Source organism: Lynx rufus, unplaced genomic scaffold (genome assembly GCF_022079265.1).
Source record: "Lynx rufus isolate CCGP_SWC_20201006 ecotype Redwood Valley unplaced genomic scaffold, mLynRuf1.p SCAF_7, whole genome shotgun sequence".
NCBI classification, from domain to species: domain Eukaryota; kingdom Metazoa; phylum Chordata; class Mammalia; order Carnivora; family Felidae; genus Lynx; species Lynx rufus.
In genome coordinates, this window is record NW_025814889.1 from 64608383 (window position 1) to 64628061 (window position 19679).

Below are 19679 nucleotides of genomic sequence, written 5' to 3' on the forward strand. Positions count from 1 at the left end.
AACCAGAAAATGCCGTTGGTCTTAGAAATTATTATTTTATACAAGATTAGAGATGTTAAGAATGTGGCATTCAGAATCATCACTAGGCCAGAAAATCATTTTAATCACAACTTACTATATATCGATAAACCTTACATTTTTAACCATTTATTTGAAGTTAAAATAATGGAAGAGGGGAGGGAGTAAAGCTGTTATCATAGCCTAAGGAATTTTCAGTTTTATACCACGGGCCCAACCAGATTAGTTCTTAATCAATTTTTAGAGCAACCCAGCAACATTTTTTAAAAAGTTTTGGTTAAATCAATTACTATAAAAAGTGACTAATTACCTATACCAAATTGTAGCTTCAAAAAATATATTAGGGTTATTGACACTATATATTATTTTTCCTAGGCTGAACTGCATTGGGTAAGACATATTAAGTATTATTTATAATGGTTTTACTATATAAAATATGTTCAATAAGCTGAGAAAGGGAAAATATACCATATATATCCAGTCCAATGTTCTCTGTAAGAAGTATTTTAAACCCATGGGAAATAATAGATTTTATTAGTCTTTTTTATTCGTGAGTTTACTATAAGTTACTGATAATTATAAAATTTACTAGCTAGTAACAATATATGTTCATCATTTTAATTTTTTTTTTTCAACATTTATTTATTTTTGGGACAGAGAGAGACAGAGCATGAACGGGGGAGGGGCAGAGAGAGAGGGAGACACAGAATCGGAAACAGGCTCCAGGCTCTGAGCCATCAGTCCAGAGCCTGACGCGGGGCTCGAACTCACGGACCGCGAGATCGTGACCTGGTTGAAGTCGGACGCTTAACCGACTGCGCCACCCAGGCGCCCCAGGTTCATCATTTTAAAAGGACAATTCCCTGTTAACTTATTAGAATGTTTTTTGATAAGTTTTCTGAAATATGTTTTTAATAGGTTGTTGTAGGTGATTATTATTATTCTAATAAGTGGGTTTTCTATTGAGGACCATTGAAGTAATTAAATTAATCAAATCATTTCAGTAGACATACAAAGAGTTTAATTTGTTTTGAAGCCTTTTGTTGAGGAATTATGACAGATATAAATCTCATTTAAAAATTTAAAACACAAAACATAAAATATTATTTACCATATATAAGGTATATTTTCAAATAGATTTTATTTCTTTGAGATGGTCAGGAGAAAACCCATCTTCTTCAAGCTACAATTTCTCAGTTTCTGGAGAATCAACTCTAGGATGGGGCACTGATTTTCAAAATTAATAGATTGTTTTGTACTAATTAATTTTCAACATTAATATAACCTTTTGGAGGAAATTTTGGCCTTTGCTTCTGATTTCGGCTGTTTCTGCTGCCTCATCCCCTGAAATTCCAGAGTTTCTGTCCTTAGCTTGTTGACTTTCTTGTTGATGACTTTATCTTTATCATGGCATACAAAATGTAGTGTCCTCACACATATGGCTACCATCCTTGATGAATTTGAATCCAAAGGGACTCTGTTGTCATCAACGAGTTTACAATCAGGCAGCAGGTGGCGCATCTTTATAAAATCATTAGTTGTTTTATATTATTTATAATATAAATGGTTGTATATTATTTATATAATAATAATAATAACAATAATAACATCTTACTATTTCATCAATACTTACAATCAGTCTACCAGAATATGTGAAAGAAATCCGTGTAACGTATAGGTAAGAGTTGCTATTTCAGTAAAGACTTGACTGCATGATTTGCGCAGGTAAATTAGGTTCCTGAACCCAGTTGCAATGTGTGTATCTGTGTCTGTGTGGAGGCTTCCCCACACCAACCAGCAATTCTCAGACACCATCAGGGTGTGCTACGATTCAACTGAATTCTGACACTGTGTATCCAGAAATAACACTGCATTCCACGGTCACACAAAACTGCTGCTCCCTGCTTCCAGACACCAGTTGAAAGGCCAGATTATTACTTGTGCTTCTAACTAACTGGCTATAGACTAGGGGTTCCAATGACTCCCACTTTGGCTTCAGATACTAATCATAAATTAAGTTGTTACCTATATTTCTGACCAACTGGCTATGAATCAGAGTTCCCATGACCCCCTCCTCAGGTTCATTAATTTGCGAGAGCAGCTCACAGAACTCAGAGAAATATGTTACTTACTAGATTACCAATTTATTGTAAAAGAATCTAAATCAGGAACAGCCAGATGGAAGAGAGGCATAGAGCAAGGTATGGCAAAGGAACTGGGAGTTCCAGTTTTCTCCCAGAGCACACTGCTGTCCCCAAATCTCCTCAGGCATTCACCAGTTCAGTCCTTTTGGGGTTTTTTGGAGGCATCATTACACAGGCACAGTTGATTAAATCATTGGCCATTGGTGATTGATTCAGCCTCCAGCCCCCTCCCCTCCCCTGAGGTTGAGCCTGGTAGGACTGAAAGTTCCAAACCTCCAATCACATGGCAAGTTCTCTTGATTCTCCTGGTAACCAGCCTCCATCCTTAGGCAGAGTCCAAAAGTCACTTTATTAACATAACTGGGGACACCATTGTCACTCCCAACACTTAGGAAATTCCAAGGGTTTTTTTTTTTTGTTTTTTTTTTTTTTTTTTTTTTGAGAGCTGCGAACCTGGAACTATGGACAAAGACCAAATAAATCTTTCTTATAAATCACAGTATTGCAACAGGATACACAAGAAATTTCAAACTTACAAAAGCAAGTTGGAACTCTCTTCTTGAAGTAACAGCCTAAGCAGTTTGCTCTTCGTGCTGCATTTTCCGTTTAGGAGCTTTCTCTTTTGGATGTTTTGCTTTCCCATATCATTTCACTTCCCTCTGTCCCTCCACACTTCTCTCTTTCTCTCCCTCTCTCTGACACCATTACTGAACTCGTGTGAGAGAATGGTATTCTTGTGAAATCTGAACATTTTGTATGATATTTTAGATCTTACCCGTGTTTAAAGCAGCTCACAGAAATGTGTTAACCTTAGATATGCAATCACCCTTTCAGATGTATAGTCAACAATAGACACGAACATGTTCATTAGTGAAAATTTCACTGCATTCAAACATTTATTTGTCTGTCTTTTATATTGCAGTTTATGCTCTTAAGCATGTATCAAAACCATATTTCTTAACTCATTTGCTCACTCACTCATTCATCAGAATGTAACAAAATGTATTGAGCTACCATTATGTGTCAGGCACTTTTCTTGGCTCTTGACATAATATGTTATGTAAGTGAAACACCATCCCTGTGCTTCAAGAAACTCATAGTCTGTAGGGGAGGTAGGTAGGCAAATAAGTAACGGTGTTAATAGGTTTTCCCAGAATGAACAGAGGGTTTTGGGTGTTGAGGAACATTCTCCGAAAAGAAATGCAAGCCCTGGTCGTGAAAGGTGGCTAGATGTTGATGGGCAGATGATAGGGATGCAGGTGTGGGTAATGAGCAGAGCCTCCTAGGAAAGGAGGTCGACCAATACAAAGGCCATGAGGTTGGGAACTAGAAATTGCAGCAGGACTGAGGAGTGATGGGAAATGACACTGGAAAGACAAGCAAGGACTTGAAAACAGACGGCCAGGTTAGTGAGAGTGGACTTTATTCCATTGGCAGAGATGACTGTTTTAAGAATAAGAACAGGTTTTCATTATATACGATTGCCCTGATAAAAGGTGGAGAATGGATTGGATGTGCCAACACCTAAGGTAAAGAAGCAGATACAGTGTCTGAAATTTGCAGATGAGAGGTGGTAGAGACTGGAAGTCAAAACTGGAGCAGTGTGAATGTTGACATGTGTCTGAATGTAGAGAAGTCCAACCATACCCGACAGCTGGTATGTCCTGTGTACCCACAGCCTACTTTAACAGCCTGTCTCCTTCATCCTCCCACATTTTGTAGGTAGAAGGAGCTCAGTGAATGCTATTTGAACTGACTTCCTGAACTAACAAACAGCCTCAATGGTGTTTTTTTTTTTTTTTGTTTCCTAAAGCTTATTTTTTCCCTTAGAGGCTTCTCCATTTTTGTGGGTTCCCTTTCCCCATATCAGTATGCTTCCCGCCCCCAACAGGATTTAATTCTTGAAATAGCCAGAGTGAACAGCATTCTGTTGAAACTTGTAACCTTGGGGCGCCTGGGTGGCTCAGTCGGTTGAGCGTCCAACTTCAGCTCAGGTCATGATCTCCCAGTTCATGAGTTTGAGCCCCGAGTAGGGCTCTGTGCTGACAGCTGGGAGCCTGCAGCCTGCTTCGGATTCTGTGTCCCTCTCTCTCTCTGCCCCTCCCCTGCTCACACTCTGTCTCTCTCTTTCTTTCTCAAAAATAAATAAACATTTAAAAAATTTTTTAAGAAAAAAGAAGCTTGTAATCTTTTGGGCTTGTATTTTCTCTTAACATAGCTTCTATAGAGTTCTTCTTTACAGATGAAAGCTTGGGTGTTTTCTGATGCTGGTCCATGTTGCCCTTACTTTGAATCTGACAAAACAGAAGTTAAATCAAAAATATCAATCCAGGGGCGCCTGGGTGGCTCAGTCGGTTAAGTGTCTGACTCTTGATCTCGGTTCAGGTCATGATGTCACAGTTGGTGAGTCTGAGCCCCATATCAGGCTCTGTACTGACAGTGCAAAGCCTGCTTGGGATTCTCTTCTCTGCATCTCTCTCTGCCCTTCCCCCACTCGCTCTCTCTCTCTCAAAAATAAATATTTAACAAAAATATCAATTCAGAAAGTTACCAATCACATGTCGAAAAATACATGTTTCTGTCTTGCCCCGATGTAATATGCAATTAGAAATTGGTTCAGATTTCCAAATTTCAGTGTATCATGTATGTTGCAGGAGTATTTTTATTTTTCTGGGTTAGTCATGCTTCATTTTACAGTGGAAATGTCCGACACCCTCACATTTCTTTTCAGTATTTCTTTCAAGGAGCAATTCCATTTTTATAGGAAATCTTTTACTGTAGAATGAATGATCTTGAGTTGGAATATGCAATGTTAAGAATGCCATCTGGGGGAAGAAAAAAAAAAGAATGTCATCTGAGAGATGTGTCTCTTCATTAAATTCCAGTTGAAAATTGAAAAATACCCGATCGAAAACTGAACAATGTAGCTTATTTTTCCCAATAGCTCTATATTTGGTTTGGTTAGAGAAATACCTGTATATTCTCTAATTTAGCTGAATGTTTTGGTTTTTGTCTAGATAACGAGTTTTGTATAAAAATATCTTAGAATTTTAAGAGTTTTCCCCTTTCTTATTTTCTCTTACAAAGTGTTTAACCTATATGTATCCTATACACCAGTTTTACCTTTGGGTACATAAATTACACAAATTATGAAGACTTTTCTAATCCCTTGTATCCACTAGATAGAATTGCCTTCCTCTTCCTCTCTGCCTCACTACAGGTGGCATGGACACAGTGTCTTAAATCAGATTCCTCTATGAATCTATAAGGTTTTCGGCAGGAACCCTGTTCCTTGATCTTTTACTCCTCAAGATCTTGCACTGTTCGTGGCACATAGTTGGCCTCAGTTTGGTGGATAATTGATAATCAGTCGAAATTTTCTACGGTATCTCAAAATACTTGGCTTTATTGTAGTTTATCATCTATACATGTAGTTCTTCTGATGTGTAGATTAGAAATAGTGTATTTCAGATGTGATGTAATGTAGGTAATAGAATAAAATCTGCATAACAGTTGTATTTGGGAACTTTTCAAGTGGGGTCTTCACTTCTCTTGTTTTATTCAGACAATGTGTGATATATATATATATATATATATATAAAATCTTGAAGTTCCTGTATTTGGTTGTTTTTATATATGGGTACTTAAAAATCAAGGCAATTATAAGAAAATATCCACTTTAGAGGCAAAGTTTATGAATCCATGTAGTACAGAGTAAAAGATTGCATATAAATATGTAGGCTTTCCTCATTTTTTACTCTTACTCCTTTTTATATGTTTTTAAAATAGTTTTTAAGTATATTTTCAATAGATAATGATGGTCCAAAGTTCAAAAGGTACGAAAGAATATAAAATAGAAGGTAGCTCTCTCCCAGCCTCCTTCTCATGTCCTTCCAGAAACATTCTCTATATGTACAAGAGAATATCTATAAATACGTACATATATAATCACAAGTATATATTATATATGTATGTATTAACATTGGCACAACCACAAACATTGTTATGCATGCTATTTTTTTCACTTAATATATCTTGGCTTCCTTTATATCAATATTCATCTTTTTGTTTATTTTTAACCAGATGTTAATGAGGAGAAGGAAGATATACTTGAACCCTTTACAAAATCTTAAAAATGTTTTCATGTGTAGAATAGAAATATTTCTTGCTATTCAATAAAATGGGAGTCATCAGATGTTTCACCTCCTAGACCAGAGCTATTCAGTAGTAAGATAGTGTGAACTAGATGTGTAATTTTAATCTAGTAGCCGTATGAGAAAAAGTAAAAAGAAACACATGAGCTTAATTTTAGCAATATGTTTTAACACAGTGTGTCTATATTATTATCATTGCAACATGCAGTCAATAGAAGCAAATATTAGTGAGATATCTTATGTTCTGTTCTTCTTGGTCCTTGAAATTCAGCCTATATTTTGTACTTAGAATACATTGCAGTTTGAATTAGCCATATTTCAAGTGCTCAATAGCCAGATTTGGCTGGTAGTATTTTATTGAACAGTGTAGTTCTAGGCCTTCTTGCTTACCAATAGTTTTAACTACATATAATTTCTGCACAGAAACTTCAGTTTTACTCACTAACATCTAATTTTAAAATGAGACTTAAGATGGTACATATTTAGGTTTTCTTTTAAAATGAAATGCTAGGGGACACCTGGGTGGCTCAGTCAGTTGAGCATCTAACTCTTGATTTCAGCTGAGGTCATGATCCCAGGGTTGTGGGTTTGGAGCCCCGTGTTGGGCTCCATGCTAAGCATGGAACCTGCTTGATAATTCACTCTGCCTCTTCTTCTGCCCCTCCCCCCATTCTCTAAATAAATTTAAAAATGAGATATTGGGCCAAATGTTTTTTGTTGCAGATTTATTCTGTTTTGTTTGTCCCTGATTGGTGGCAATGCTCTTTTAGATAGGAACATATTAAATGTTTGTATACTCTTCTTTATATTTCTCCTTTATTTGTTACTAGGCATCTTTGTCAGTATTATAATTTAATCCCTATTGTTTAGGTATATCCTAAGAAACCATATGTCTTAAATATTCTTAAAATAATAACACAACTGAATTTTTCTAAAATTGGTATAATCAAGCTTGTAAAAAGTCCATTTTATTTAAGTAGGGAGTACATTGAAAATGTTTATAATGCATCCTGCTAGTTTTAAATGACAGAATTTAATGACACCATATATAGACTGAAAACACACAAAAAAAAACTCTTTCCAGGTGGGTCCCCTGTATTTTCCTTTTGTCCAGGATAACAGAGAAGATAAAGACAATACTAAATAAATAATTTCATGGTGCGTACTAAAGCCACTCAATAAATAATGCAGAATTTAATGGAACATCTGATGACCAGAGGATTTTAATTTATTTTTATTTTTGTCTTTGTTTCCTACTCCCTCCTCTGTGAGGTATACTATCCAGAGCTTAAATTTTCTTGAAAGATTCCATATTTAAAATCTGAGCATTGTAAGCAAAATTAGCAGTGATAAAAAATTTACTGAAGGGATCCTCAGGAAAACAACATTGTGGCAGGAATGTACATATTAGATTAGACAATATTTTTTATTCCATGTTGACTATTTTAGTATAAGTATGTAGTTTTAAACCCACAGAAATTGAAATTTTCTTGTTAAATTCTTCAAGGAAAAAATGAAAATCTTCCCCAATATATCCATTAAGTGAAAGAAAATATAGTTTTTGATATACCTAATTATTGCATATTCAGGGCAAAAGTGGTCAGGTCATACTTGTGTCCTCTAGAGTCCAGCTAAAGATGGAGGCCTCCAGGGGCACCAGGGTGGCTCAGTTGGTTGAGCGTTCCACTTCAGCTTAGGTCATGATCTCGCGATTTGTGAGTTCGAACCCCATGTCAGGCTCTGTGCAGATAACTCAGAACCTGGAGCCTGCTTTGGATTCTGTGTCTCCCTCTGTCTCTCTGCCCCTCCCCCACTCCGTCTCTCTCTCTCTCTCTCTCTCTCTCTCTCTCTCTCTCTCTCTCTGTCTCAAAAATAAGTAAACATTAAAAAAAGAAAAAAAAAGATAGAGGCCTCCATAAACTGGCTAAGTTCAGAAGGATAATGGAGGGGCATAAATGGGCTGGGACACACAAAAGACACAGGACATTCCAGGCAATAACTGCCTTCCTCTTCTGATTCTGCCCAAATGACACTTTCTAGCTCACTAAAAAATATCAGGAGGCAGATAGAAAACATCAAGGAGACGTATACCTCTAGGATAAGTTTCTAGATTAGAGATCCTGCTTCCGACTCACTGAATTGACCAGCCTCTGCCACTAAAGGACCAACTAGTCCAAATACTGAATTTAAAAATTGCTCATGTTCTCTATGATCTACCTGTGCATGCTCCCAACTCAAGTCAGGGAACAGCCTTTATTCTGCCAACCTGTCATCAGTTACCTACAGCACCTAACCTTTAGTATCTTGGGTATCCTTTGTGGGTGTCAGGTGCTACAACTGTCTAGCACTGGCATCACCTTGCCTTCATATCCCAAAGCTCCTTATGCAAAAGAAGAGTTTTAGTATTCTGTTCTGTTGGGCAGCTGGGACCTCCCCCTCATTGTATTCCAGGGGAGAATAGCCATCAGCCTCTTCTTTGCTATGCTCCCACTATTTAATCCTGTTTGTTGGCACTAGTCTATTGTATTCTACTGTTTGCCCTCACTGCAACTACTTAACAACCTCTGTTATTTTAAAACAAAACCCCTCTGATTATAAACATTTCCCGGGATGTTAAATCCAAACTTCAGCTTTCAAAGGGATGCTTTATATCTACAAAGAACTCTAAGAAAACATAAGAAAAAGCCACAATGGGTCTCCAGTGAAGCCAATCTTGAGGTTAACAATAGTAGACTCTCCTTTACATTCATAATGATATATGGACAGAGCTTCTCCCAACTCTGGAGACTCTGATTCTATGAGTACACATTATTCCCTTCATGATCGGGACTGGAGCTTGTGTACAACCATGTTTCTAAATAGACTTGCAAGTAAAAACATTAAAATATTTCAGTACAAGTAGTACACTTTCCAACAAGAAAAAGGAATATTCCCATTATCTTAAACAGAACAACCTTTTTTTGTTTGACAGTCTGAAGTGTCTGTGTGTTATGAACTGACTGTACAAGGCAGAAAAGAGTAGTGTCCCACACTGAATTCTTGCAGTGTGCTAATGCTTTGATTTCCTTCCCAAAACTGATGGGACTCAATTTCTAAAAGCATACCTAGATTATTACACATGATATGGAGGCCACTGATTTAATTTAGATCTGTTTCTTTGGTGCCCATCACCAAACTCTCTGGAGGCATTAATAAATAGCTGGGGAACGGACCTTTCCACGTGCTAACACTGGCTTCAGTGGCTCTCCTGAGCTCTGGGCAAGTTGGTCAGGGTCTGAAGGGGCAGCCTGAATTCTGCTGGGAGCATGGTGCAAATAATGGGTAGATGTAATGCTCATGGGAAGACTACACTTGCTTGAAATGAAGTAGTGAAAAGGTAGTTCCATAGCACTTGCACCCAGACTACTTACAGTGACCTAGTAATTAAACTTGTACAGCTCATCGACCAGAAAAGATTGACCGTGGGTGATACTCATTACATGACAATGGAGCCACCCTGGCTTTCCTTTTGTGCAACAGTATGTCCCTTCTTCTACACACCCCTCTCTTCCACCATCTATTGATGCTTCTTTGGTTATCTTGGCAGTTTCCTCAGTGTATTGTGCTTGAAAGGTATGAGAGGAAAAAGGAAAAACACCAAACAGTTGACTTTATTCCTTTCTCTTGTTTACTCTAAAAAAAGTAAAGTCATAAAGATGTCATATAAACTCTTAATTTTATGGTCCTTTAATTGTCACCTCTCAGCCAAAAAGAAACAGTCATTAATGTGCTCTCCACATCACAAATCCAAAGTTTTTAGGAACTGTACATGTAAAAGCCAAGTTCGTTTCCATTTTGCTCATTACTGGACTCTGGAGATTTCCTTTTTCTTTTTTGGTGTATAGGTTATGTCACTTTCATGTGTCCAGACCATAAATCAGATCTCCTTCAGGGGGACTGCTCAGGTAATGGCATTAGTCAGTGAAGGTTCTCAAGAAACGGACTGATCAGATTGTTACTCTTAAAATAGTTAAAGGAAACAACTCTAATTTCAAATATTTGCATTGATTTATATGAAAATGTGTGTGTTTATTTTGCAGGATACTGGTTTAGAAACAGGACTGTCATTTTAGATAAACCTACTTTTAGTGGATATGAAATTGTTGCTTTTTTTAGTTGAAGGGATAAACTTTCCTCACGTGAAGTACTTTTTTGCTGCTCCGATGCTGTTCATCTAGTCTGTTTTTTGCTCCAAACTGGGCCTTGCCTTCCAATTCTTCATCACACATAAGGGTATGTCTGACTCCAAATAGAATCAATCGATGATCAGCTTAGATGGTAAGATCTGAAATTACAAGTTTAGAGTAGGAGGGAGTACCATCCCTGGTACTCTGGTCAAATGGCACCCAAGACTGGCACAGATGTCACAGGGAGGATGCTATTTAGCTTACCTTGCACACCGGTTTCTGGCAGCCCACAGTCACGGCTCCGCCTCCATTCATACGTCCTTAAAAAAAACAAGTATAGATTACTTGCTTACTCTGAGTAGGTATTTATGGAATAAGCCGTTATGTAATGACACAGAATCAGTTAAACATACATTTTTTTTCTCTTTTTATGCACTACTTGACATCAAAAGCAAAAAGAGGTAAGTTGGCTATAAACCTGTAGGTGAACCTCATTTTCTTTAATAGATTTATTCTTGAGTAGCTTTGCTTCAAACAAGTTTCCATAAGTCAAATACTTTTACATTAGGAAGCGTGTCATTGTAAATCCTTATTCTTTGATAAATGAATAAGCACCTTCTGTAAACCTGGATTTTAAAAATATTTAATATTTAAAGATACTGCTTTTCCTTTAACCGAGTTATACTTAGGATTTAATTTGCTTGTGAGGACATAGTGCATTTTGTAACACTTGGTTTAGTTTGGGGGGTTCTGAATTGTTTCCCCCCCAAAATATGGATTACATCAGTATTTCTTCTTTTCCAAGAAAAGTGAAAAAAGCCAAGAAACAACTGACATTGATGAACATCTATAATTTTCAGATCCATCGCTTTACAGAAGAGGATGCCCTGAACCTCTCAGAATATTTTCTAGTGTTGACTTTTTTATGATGAAAAAATATTAAATAAGAAAATCAAACACATTTCACTGAGTGGTGTCTCATATATTTTTCTTTTCGGGATCTATTTTTACAATTGATCTTTTTGGTGGGTTTTCGGTGGTAGTTTGTTTAACTTATTTCTCTCTTGTGTCTTTTTGGTGATGACTCAATTCTGACATTTCAAAGGTATAGCTGGTCTTCATCTGCTACGTGCTATTATTCACTTTGCTGAATGAGAACAGACCCATCATACCACCTTGAGTTAACTCTGCCAGCTAACATTGTCCTTGGGAAGGTCATTTCTGAACAAAAGGCTGTTTTCCAAAAGGTGTCTAATTGGTGTAAGAATCTGGTAGCAAAATGTACTTTTACCTCTTGGTGCCACTGTATTTCATCCCCCTCCCCTCCTTTATCTTCTGTCCTTCCCACCGTAGGAGTTGATTACACATGTGCTCATGGTTTCATTATACATTGTTCAGGATCAGAAGGCTGACTATATTGCAGGGCATTTTTATATTTCTCTTTCGCAAGGTTTGAAATAAAAAACAGATTGTGAATATTGCTTTGTTTTATCAGCTAGTTATATGATATCCATGAGGACAGCAGATGGAAAGCTGGGTGAAAGTTTTTGTTTAATCTATGATGACTGAAAGGTCTAAAGATGCTCCCTCTTCTTCGCAAGTCATGCTCTGATTCTACATCATTGAAGACAATTTTAATGCTTGTCACCAAAATGTGATAAACTATATGCAGTTGTCATTTGTATGAAGGTGGAGCCAGTTTAAAGATGTGTTATCGGGTCATATGTTTGCATTGTCTATATTGAATTTTTTCTATGTATTTCAACAATTCTGTCTTTACTGTTCTCTGGAAAATTTTAATGAATAATGATTGTTTCTATCAAGGGTATAAACATGTCATGGAATTTGCTGTGTTAAACACTGATGGAAAGATAAGGCTGAAGTGTCTGGTGACATGAATTAGCAGATTACACTCCTGAGTAGTCAGAAATAAGGCTATTGTCCTATCGGTGGATACTTTCAGAGAAACTAATGTATTAACAGGATATGTTGTATGTTTAGCAAACAGGGATGAGATAGCCAACTCTATGTGTTTGATTATAAAATGCTAAAAGTTGATTCACAGCTATCCATTTTTATTAGTGTCAATGTACCTTTAAGTTCATCATTAGACTTTTACAAATATTTCAACTTTTCTTAATTACTGTTTATATTTATGTCAATGTTTCTATTTCATGCTCTCCTTATTATTTTTCTTTATATAATGTTTCTACTTTAAATATTTCTTTTTCTTTCCTAAATATTCTGTATGTCTGTTTTTTTCAGTTTATGTGTATAGGCATCCATAGGAACTATTTAAGCGTTCAAGCCGTTACTATTAGGAGAATGTATTTTGATGCTTCTTTCCATGAACTTTTCTGTTAATTCACTAACACACTATTAATCATTTTGTAGATTTAGTGAGGAATAATTTAGTATTGATGTTATTTGGCACACTTTAAATAATGGCAATTAAAAATTATCTTCAAGATTTATACATCCGAGTTTTACAATTATCAAAGGACAATAATTAATCACCCAATATCACTAAATTAGCTCTAAAACCTCTATCAGATAGTATTTCCTCCTTACTTCTTTCATTAGAAAGATGATGACAGGAATGCCTAATTATAAACTCTCCCCTGCTTCAAGTGGATCCATCAGACAATGCATTAATGAAGTACTAATAAAGAAACAAATCCAAGAATCCTTTAGGGAAGATGAAATCAGTATATTAACAAGGATTTTTTCACCACATGCATCCCCAAGCAAACTATTGTGGGGAAACGAAGAATTATAAGAATGATAAGACAGGGTTCTCTCTCTCTGAACCACGTAGAGTGACCAAGGAGATTAGACATACTTCAAGGACAGCAGTGGTCAAAGCTGTATACAAAAGGAGTTTAGGGGAAGCAAATGCTTCCCCCTGGGTGGTCAGGAATAAAAACAAAACTTGTTATTTCTGAATGGCCCAAGAGAAGAGCATTTCAGATGAATGTAATGATAGGGGCAAAAAAAAAACAAACCAAAAGAATCATTGTCAAGATGATTTCATCATATGGTCTATCTTGGCTTTTTAAATTTTACTGTTGTCAAAGGCATTTACTTAGTTACTTCAAGCTGAAAACCTCAAGGTCACCTTGACTTCTCCCCATGGTGTTCCTCATGTGTAATCAATGACCAATTCCTGTCCATAGACCTGGGCTATATGCTTTCACAGACATTCTCTCACCTGGTCTGCAAAGTTGTAATTAATGTCCTCACTTAACAGAGAAACTGAGGCTCAGAACAGTTAAGTCACTTCTTCGGTGTCCCTCAGCTACTGTTCGGTGGAGTAGGATCTAACCACAAAGGTCTCTCTGATGGACTTTAAATCTCATGCTGAAATGGAGGAAAGTTGAGAAGCACAGGGGAGAGAGAATGGAGAATGAAGAGGAAGGCAAGGAGACCACAGAATTGCTGCAGAAGTATCATTGGCAGATGGAAGAAAATTATCATGATTTACCCATTATCCATCCCCAAGGATTGTTGTGTAAAGCCCTCACTTAAGACCTGGCTGTAGGCATAAGTATGACAGTAACTAATCATGAGGAGCATCTTTGTGCTGTTATCTGCAAATATCCAGAATTCCTGTGTTTGGGAGGCTTTTCTTTAATAATTATGCAATTTTTCTAGAAACTTGTATTCTAGAAAATACTCAGATATCATATTCTGTCATCGGTTTAGTTTTCGCCAATACCACTGATTTGACCACTTCAGCATTTAAAATGCTTTTTTGCTAAGAAGAAAGTCTGCAGAAATTTGAGTACAGATGTTCATTTAGAATTTGTGCTTCTGGACTTTTGTATATGTCTTTTTCCCTGAGTTTCCTTGAATTAAACCTTATTTATTTGTCCCAACTCTTAGACTGTTTAGAGTTTGGAAAAGTTTAAGTTCTCAGTTTACTTAGACTAGAGAAGTACTGGTGACAGAGTAAGAGAGAAGAGTGGGGGTGCTAACTGCTTCCACTTTGGAGCAACTACAGAGGCTCCATATTAGTTTGCTAGGGCTACCATAACAAAAGACCATAGACTGAGGGGCTTACACAATATACATTTATTTACTCATCGTTCTGGAAGCTAGAAGGCAAAGATCAAGGTTGGGCAGGATTTGTTTCTCTGGAGGCCTCTCCCCCTGGCATGTAGATGGCCACCTTCTCTTCACATGGCCTGTGTGAGCCCATCCCTGGTGTCTCTGTGTTCTCTGTCTCCCAGTCCCTTCTCTTCATAAGGCCATCAATCAGATTGGATTAGAGCTGACCCTAACACAGCAGCATTTTCACTTAATGACCTCTTTAAAGATCCTGTTTCCAAATATACAGTAGTTACATTCTGAGGTAGTGGTAGGGCTTCCAACATATGAATTTGGGGTGACAAAATTTAGTCCATTACAGATCCATGGGGCATTCCCCTGGGCTTGTGTTCTCACTGTGCTTCCCTCTGCAAGGGTGCAAAGAACATCACTTGAACCTTTCTGATCCTCAGTGTCCTGATATCTAAAATGAGGATCATGACAACCAAACTCAACTGAGTTTTGTGAGCCCAAAAAAGCTTTATAAAAATCACTGTAAAAATCTTACGGAAGGTACCCATGCACAAACTCCTTGACCTTGGCCTCAGGTTCTTGTTTGCAAAATAAAAATAAATCCTATCTCTTTTAAGTTTTTTTAGGGATTAAAGAACTGTTGCATGCAAAATGCTTAGCCTAATGTCTGCAAATATACGGCACTTACTGAATGTTCCATGTTACCATTATTTCTCATCCTTTCCTCTTCCTTCTGCATTCCTTCTGCCTGCTCTTCCTTTTCTGTCATGGCCCAAATCCCAATTAGTGACTAGTTTGGAAGTATATGGCCAGGTGTGTGGAAAGAAGAACGAGGGATATCCTTTCATCTCTCATAAGGGCACAAAAGAGGATGTCTCTACGTTTGGATCATTAAGGAGCTATTTTAGGACAATCTATAACTATCTCTGTTGACCTTCTGTTTAATAACTTTCATCGTTAAACATTTTTTTTCTACTGTTAATCATCTGTCCTCATTGAAAGGTCCTTAATGAATATTGACCATTTACTCCAAGTAGGTAAGATTTTTGTTCCAAAGTGATATCCATTTGAAAATAACAGTAATATCATTATTTATGACAGCAGTTGTTTAAGTGGGTAAATGTAATTACTGAGCCCATCTTTCTTTAACAGTCTTGGAAATAGTACATCAAGTAGACAAAGTGATTAACTGTCTCACCAAGAGGCATGTTTGCATTTGTATCATGATTTTCATTTTCCCTGCCATTTTTGAAGTATGTGAGTTGCCATTTGTAAATGAGAAGGGGGAAAAAAAAGAAAGCACACATACTATTCCTTCCCACTTTTCTTGTTGAAGGAAAGATGCTAAAAATATCATGGCCTTATGAAAGATGAGGAAAATGTGCTCAGGGAGAATATGGAAGTGAGAAGGTGAGTTCCTAGATGAGTCAGAGAAAGAAATGTGGAAATAGAATTTTTATATAATGGAAAAGAAAGATATTTCTCTGATCTGTAGACCAACAACCTTGAGGCTGATTCTAGGGAAATTTCTGGAAGCTGATGGGTTTCATATGCTCAGTATAGAATAGGGATCACTAACAGCCAGCATGAGTTCATCAAGAATGACTTATGCTAGACTTATTTTCATTCTCTATCTTGTAAGATCAGGAAGAGTGGTAATATAATATACCTGAATTTTGGCAAACAACTGACCAGGTATTTTATAATGTTTTTTAGGATAGAAAAATTCTAGATGATGTAATTGTTTAGGTCCATAACTGGTTGAAAGATATCTTCAAAGGGCCCAAATTCATAGATTGGTACTCATGACATAAGGTCTCTACTTAGCCTGACCCCATTATTGGTTACTAATCTTAGATAAAGATGAAGATATCAAGGTCATGATTATCACATTTTCTAATTTGAGGGAGAAATAACAGGGAGAGGACGTTACTATACTAGATGACAGAATAGGATCTAAAAGATGCATCAGGTAGGAAAAGGTGAGACTTACTGGAGATAAACATAAAATTAAAAGTATGTGAAGGGCACTTGGCCGGCTCAGTCGGAGGAGCGTGCAACTCTTCATCTCAGGGTCATGAGTTCAAGCCCCATGTAGAAATCACTTAAATAAAACTTTTTTAAAAAGCACATGAAATATCGCATTGGGATTCCAGACACCCCAAGTACAAGTTGGAGGAAGCATAACTGGATGGCACCCTCTGTAGGCAAAGTGAGCTCGTATGAAACAGTGTGACACATCTGCCGGAAAAAAAAAAAAAAAATCCATGCAGGCTTCTGCTCTTTGAATAGAATCAGGGTATCTCAAATGAGGCAAGACTGCCAGCCCACCCCACCAATCACATCTTATCCCACATGATTTCCTTTCTGAACACCTCACTTTTAGAAGATTGTTGCACAAACTGGAACATGGTCAGAGAGCAAGGAGGCGAGTGAGGGAAGTTGAAATTGGGTCCTGTGAAGAGGAATTTGCATTATTTGGCCCGAGGAAACCTCAGGGGACAGGGAATTTTCATAGGAAGATGTGTAGCGCCTGGCGGAGTCTGTGGTCATGAGGGAAGGAGATGTGGTGTGGAAAATAAGAGCTCATGAAATGATAGGGATGCGTCAGTTCTCAGGTCTGGAACCCCAGGGGTGGGGAAGGCTGGCCACTCTGTAGGGGACCATTTGCCACAAAGAGCTGCTGCTACACTTCCCGAAGAGCATCTGGCACCAAGGAAGCTGTCCCTGCAGCCGCAGGGTCCTCATCCTCTCACCACTGCCTGCTGAGCCCAGTGTGGAGCCAAAACACAGAGGCCGTCCCTGCCTCCTTCCGCATGAGGCTCTCCCTCCCTCCCCAAACAGCCACCAGGAGGCTCATGGGACCTTCTAAGGCATTGACTTTTTAAAAAATTGGTTCATATTTCTAAGTTGCATTAGGAAGTTTAAAAGTAATAGAAGCCAGAGGGGAAAACCCTATAACCAGACTTTCCCTAATCGTTAATTTACAGAAATTGCATATTATCTCCATTCTTGCACCCTTGATCTTGCTTTGTGTTTTGAGGGAATTGGTTGCCTTCAAATTACTATGTCAACTATCTGGTGAAGTTCTTATTTTTTTAACTTTTTTTTAAATGTGAATTTATTTTTGAGAGACAGAGGGAGAGAGAGAGAGAGGGAGAGAGAGAGACAGAGCATGAGTGAGGGAGGGGCAGAGAGAGAAGGAGACACAGGGTCTGAAGCAGGCTCCAGGCTCCAAGCTGTCAGCACAGAGCCTAACAAGAGGCTCGAACTCAAAAACCGAGAGACCGGGACCTGAGCCAAAGTCGGCCGCTTAACCGACTGAGCCATCCAGGTGTCCCTGGTGAAGTTCTTATTTATGTTTCTTTGACTCTATGACCCCCATATTTTCTACAGGCCTCAGCATCAGAAAAGTCTGCCTGTTTTAAATACTTGCTCTGCCACTTTCTACCTGTGTGACGGTGAGCAAGTTAATATATATGGTGATCGTGTATTAATTTAATCAGTGAATGTTTGTGGAACACCTACTATGATGTCAGTTCTGTATTTGTTGCTAGTGCATGAAAAATGTTAAAGGAAAAAAATAGCCTCAGGGTATATGAGATTCTGATATCGTTCCCATATATCAAAAATACTTATTTTCTTATGGTAGGAATAGTGAAAATAATACCTCCAGAGTGTTGCTAAGACTTAAAACAGATAACTAATATAAAGTTCCTAAGAGAAATTACATCATGTTGATTCAGCGAATGATTTCCTTTCTTCTTTCTCCTTCCTTTTTTTTTTTAACTTCCTTTCTAGTCGGCTTTGTTTATGGAGGAATGTCATACAAGGGTAGTCTTTATGTGTATACCAGTATAGACCTGTCAATGCTTTAAGCTATAATATCCCTTATTCATCTGCCCTTGAGGTACTAACAATCTCTTGAATATGCTATGACGTGTCTCAGGCCTGTGACCTTATGAACATACAGTGTTATCTAGTTCAGTTCTGAACATTTCAAATACTTTAATTTTGTGATAAAAGATTTTATTACTATTAGTAGAGACCATAAGCCATTTATAGTTGCTAAGAAGTTCTTTGGCTAACTCATCATTTTAGGCATCAGCCTAGATGTTACAACCTCCAGGAAGCATTTTCTGGCCATTTAGACTCAGTTAAGTATTTCTGCTCTGAGATTCCTACATTTTCCTATCCTGGAAAGCAATGCACTGATTTGTGTGCAAATGCAATTCAGCCTTTGGCTTATACAATCCTGGATTCAAATCCAGCTCCACCTCTTGGTGGACTTTGGCTAGTTACTTAACCTAAGTCCTCCTTTCCTCATCCATCAACTGTGATTAATAAAACAGGATTACAGGAGAGCATGCATGTTAAGTGCCTACCGAGTGCCTGGCACATGGTAAGCAATGAATAAGTGCTGGGTGGTTATCATCATCACCATCATCATCATCACCATCACCATCACCCCCGGCATCATGACACTTACTGTAATTGCTGGTTGAATACGCTTGTTTTACCCAATAGGCCAGGGACCATATCTTCTCTGTTTTCCTTTTGTCCCCAGTGCCTAACAGATTTGAACACATACTCAGAGTTTAGTAACTTGATTGTTGAATGGTTGTGATGAGCTCAGGTGACAGTAGTGACTCCTGGAGTACTTTAATATATCCTGCATGAGTCACATAATTGTCATCTTTTATGCCCTCAAAAGTAAAGGGATTTTCCCAATCCCCAACCCACCCACTTCATTTTACAAAGTACATGCTAGTACACATCCCACTGTTCAGCTGGGCTAGATGTATATGTAACTGGAAGGCTGTCAACCCAATAAGAGAGTTTAAAAAAAATTTTTTTTTAATGCTTATTTATATTTGAGAAAGAGAGAGAAAGAAACAGTGCACAAGTGGGGGAGGGGCAGAGAGAGACAGAGGCAGAATTGGAAGCAGGCTCTGGGTTCTGAGCTGTCAGCACAGAGCCCAATGCGAGGCTCGAACCCATGAGCCATGAGATCATGACCTGAGCTGAAGTCAGATGCTCAACCGACTGAACCACCCAGGTGTCCTGAGAAGAAAGTTTTAGAAGGCAAGTCAGAGCAATATGGCTGTTTTTCAAATTTTATTTTTCCATCTATC

General features: G+C 37.8%; 1 protein-coding gene across 3 annotated transcripts in view; it reads left to right on the forward strand.

Annotated features, from left to right (window-relative positions):
• Positions 1-19679, forward strand: part of BICD1 (BICD cargo adaptor 1) — a 246770-nt gene that overhangs the window by 219202 nt on the left and 7889 nt on the right. Inside the window, exon 9 of one of the 3 annotated variants that reach the window (XM_047066739.1) lies at positions 10935-10943. The exons of the other annotated variants lie outside the window; for them this stretch is intronic. Coding sequence (XP_046922695.1) covers positions 10935-10943 — 9 coding nt within the window. The remainder of the gene's footprint in view (positions 1-10934; positions 10944-19679) is intronic. 3 annotated transcript variants of the gene reach the window in all.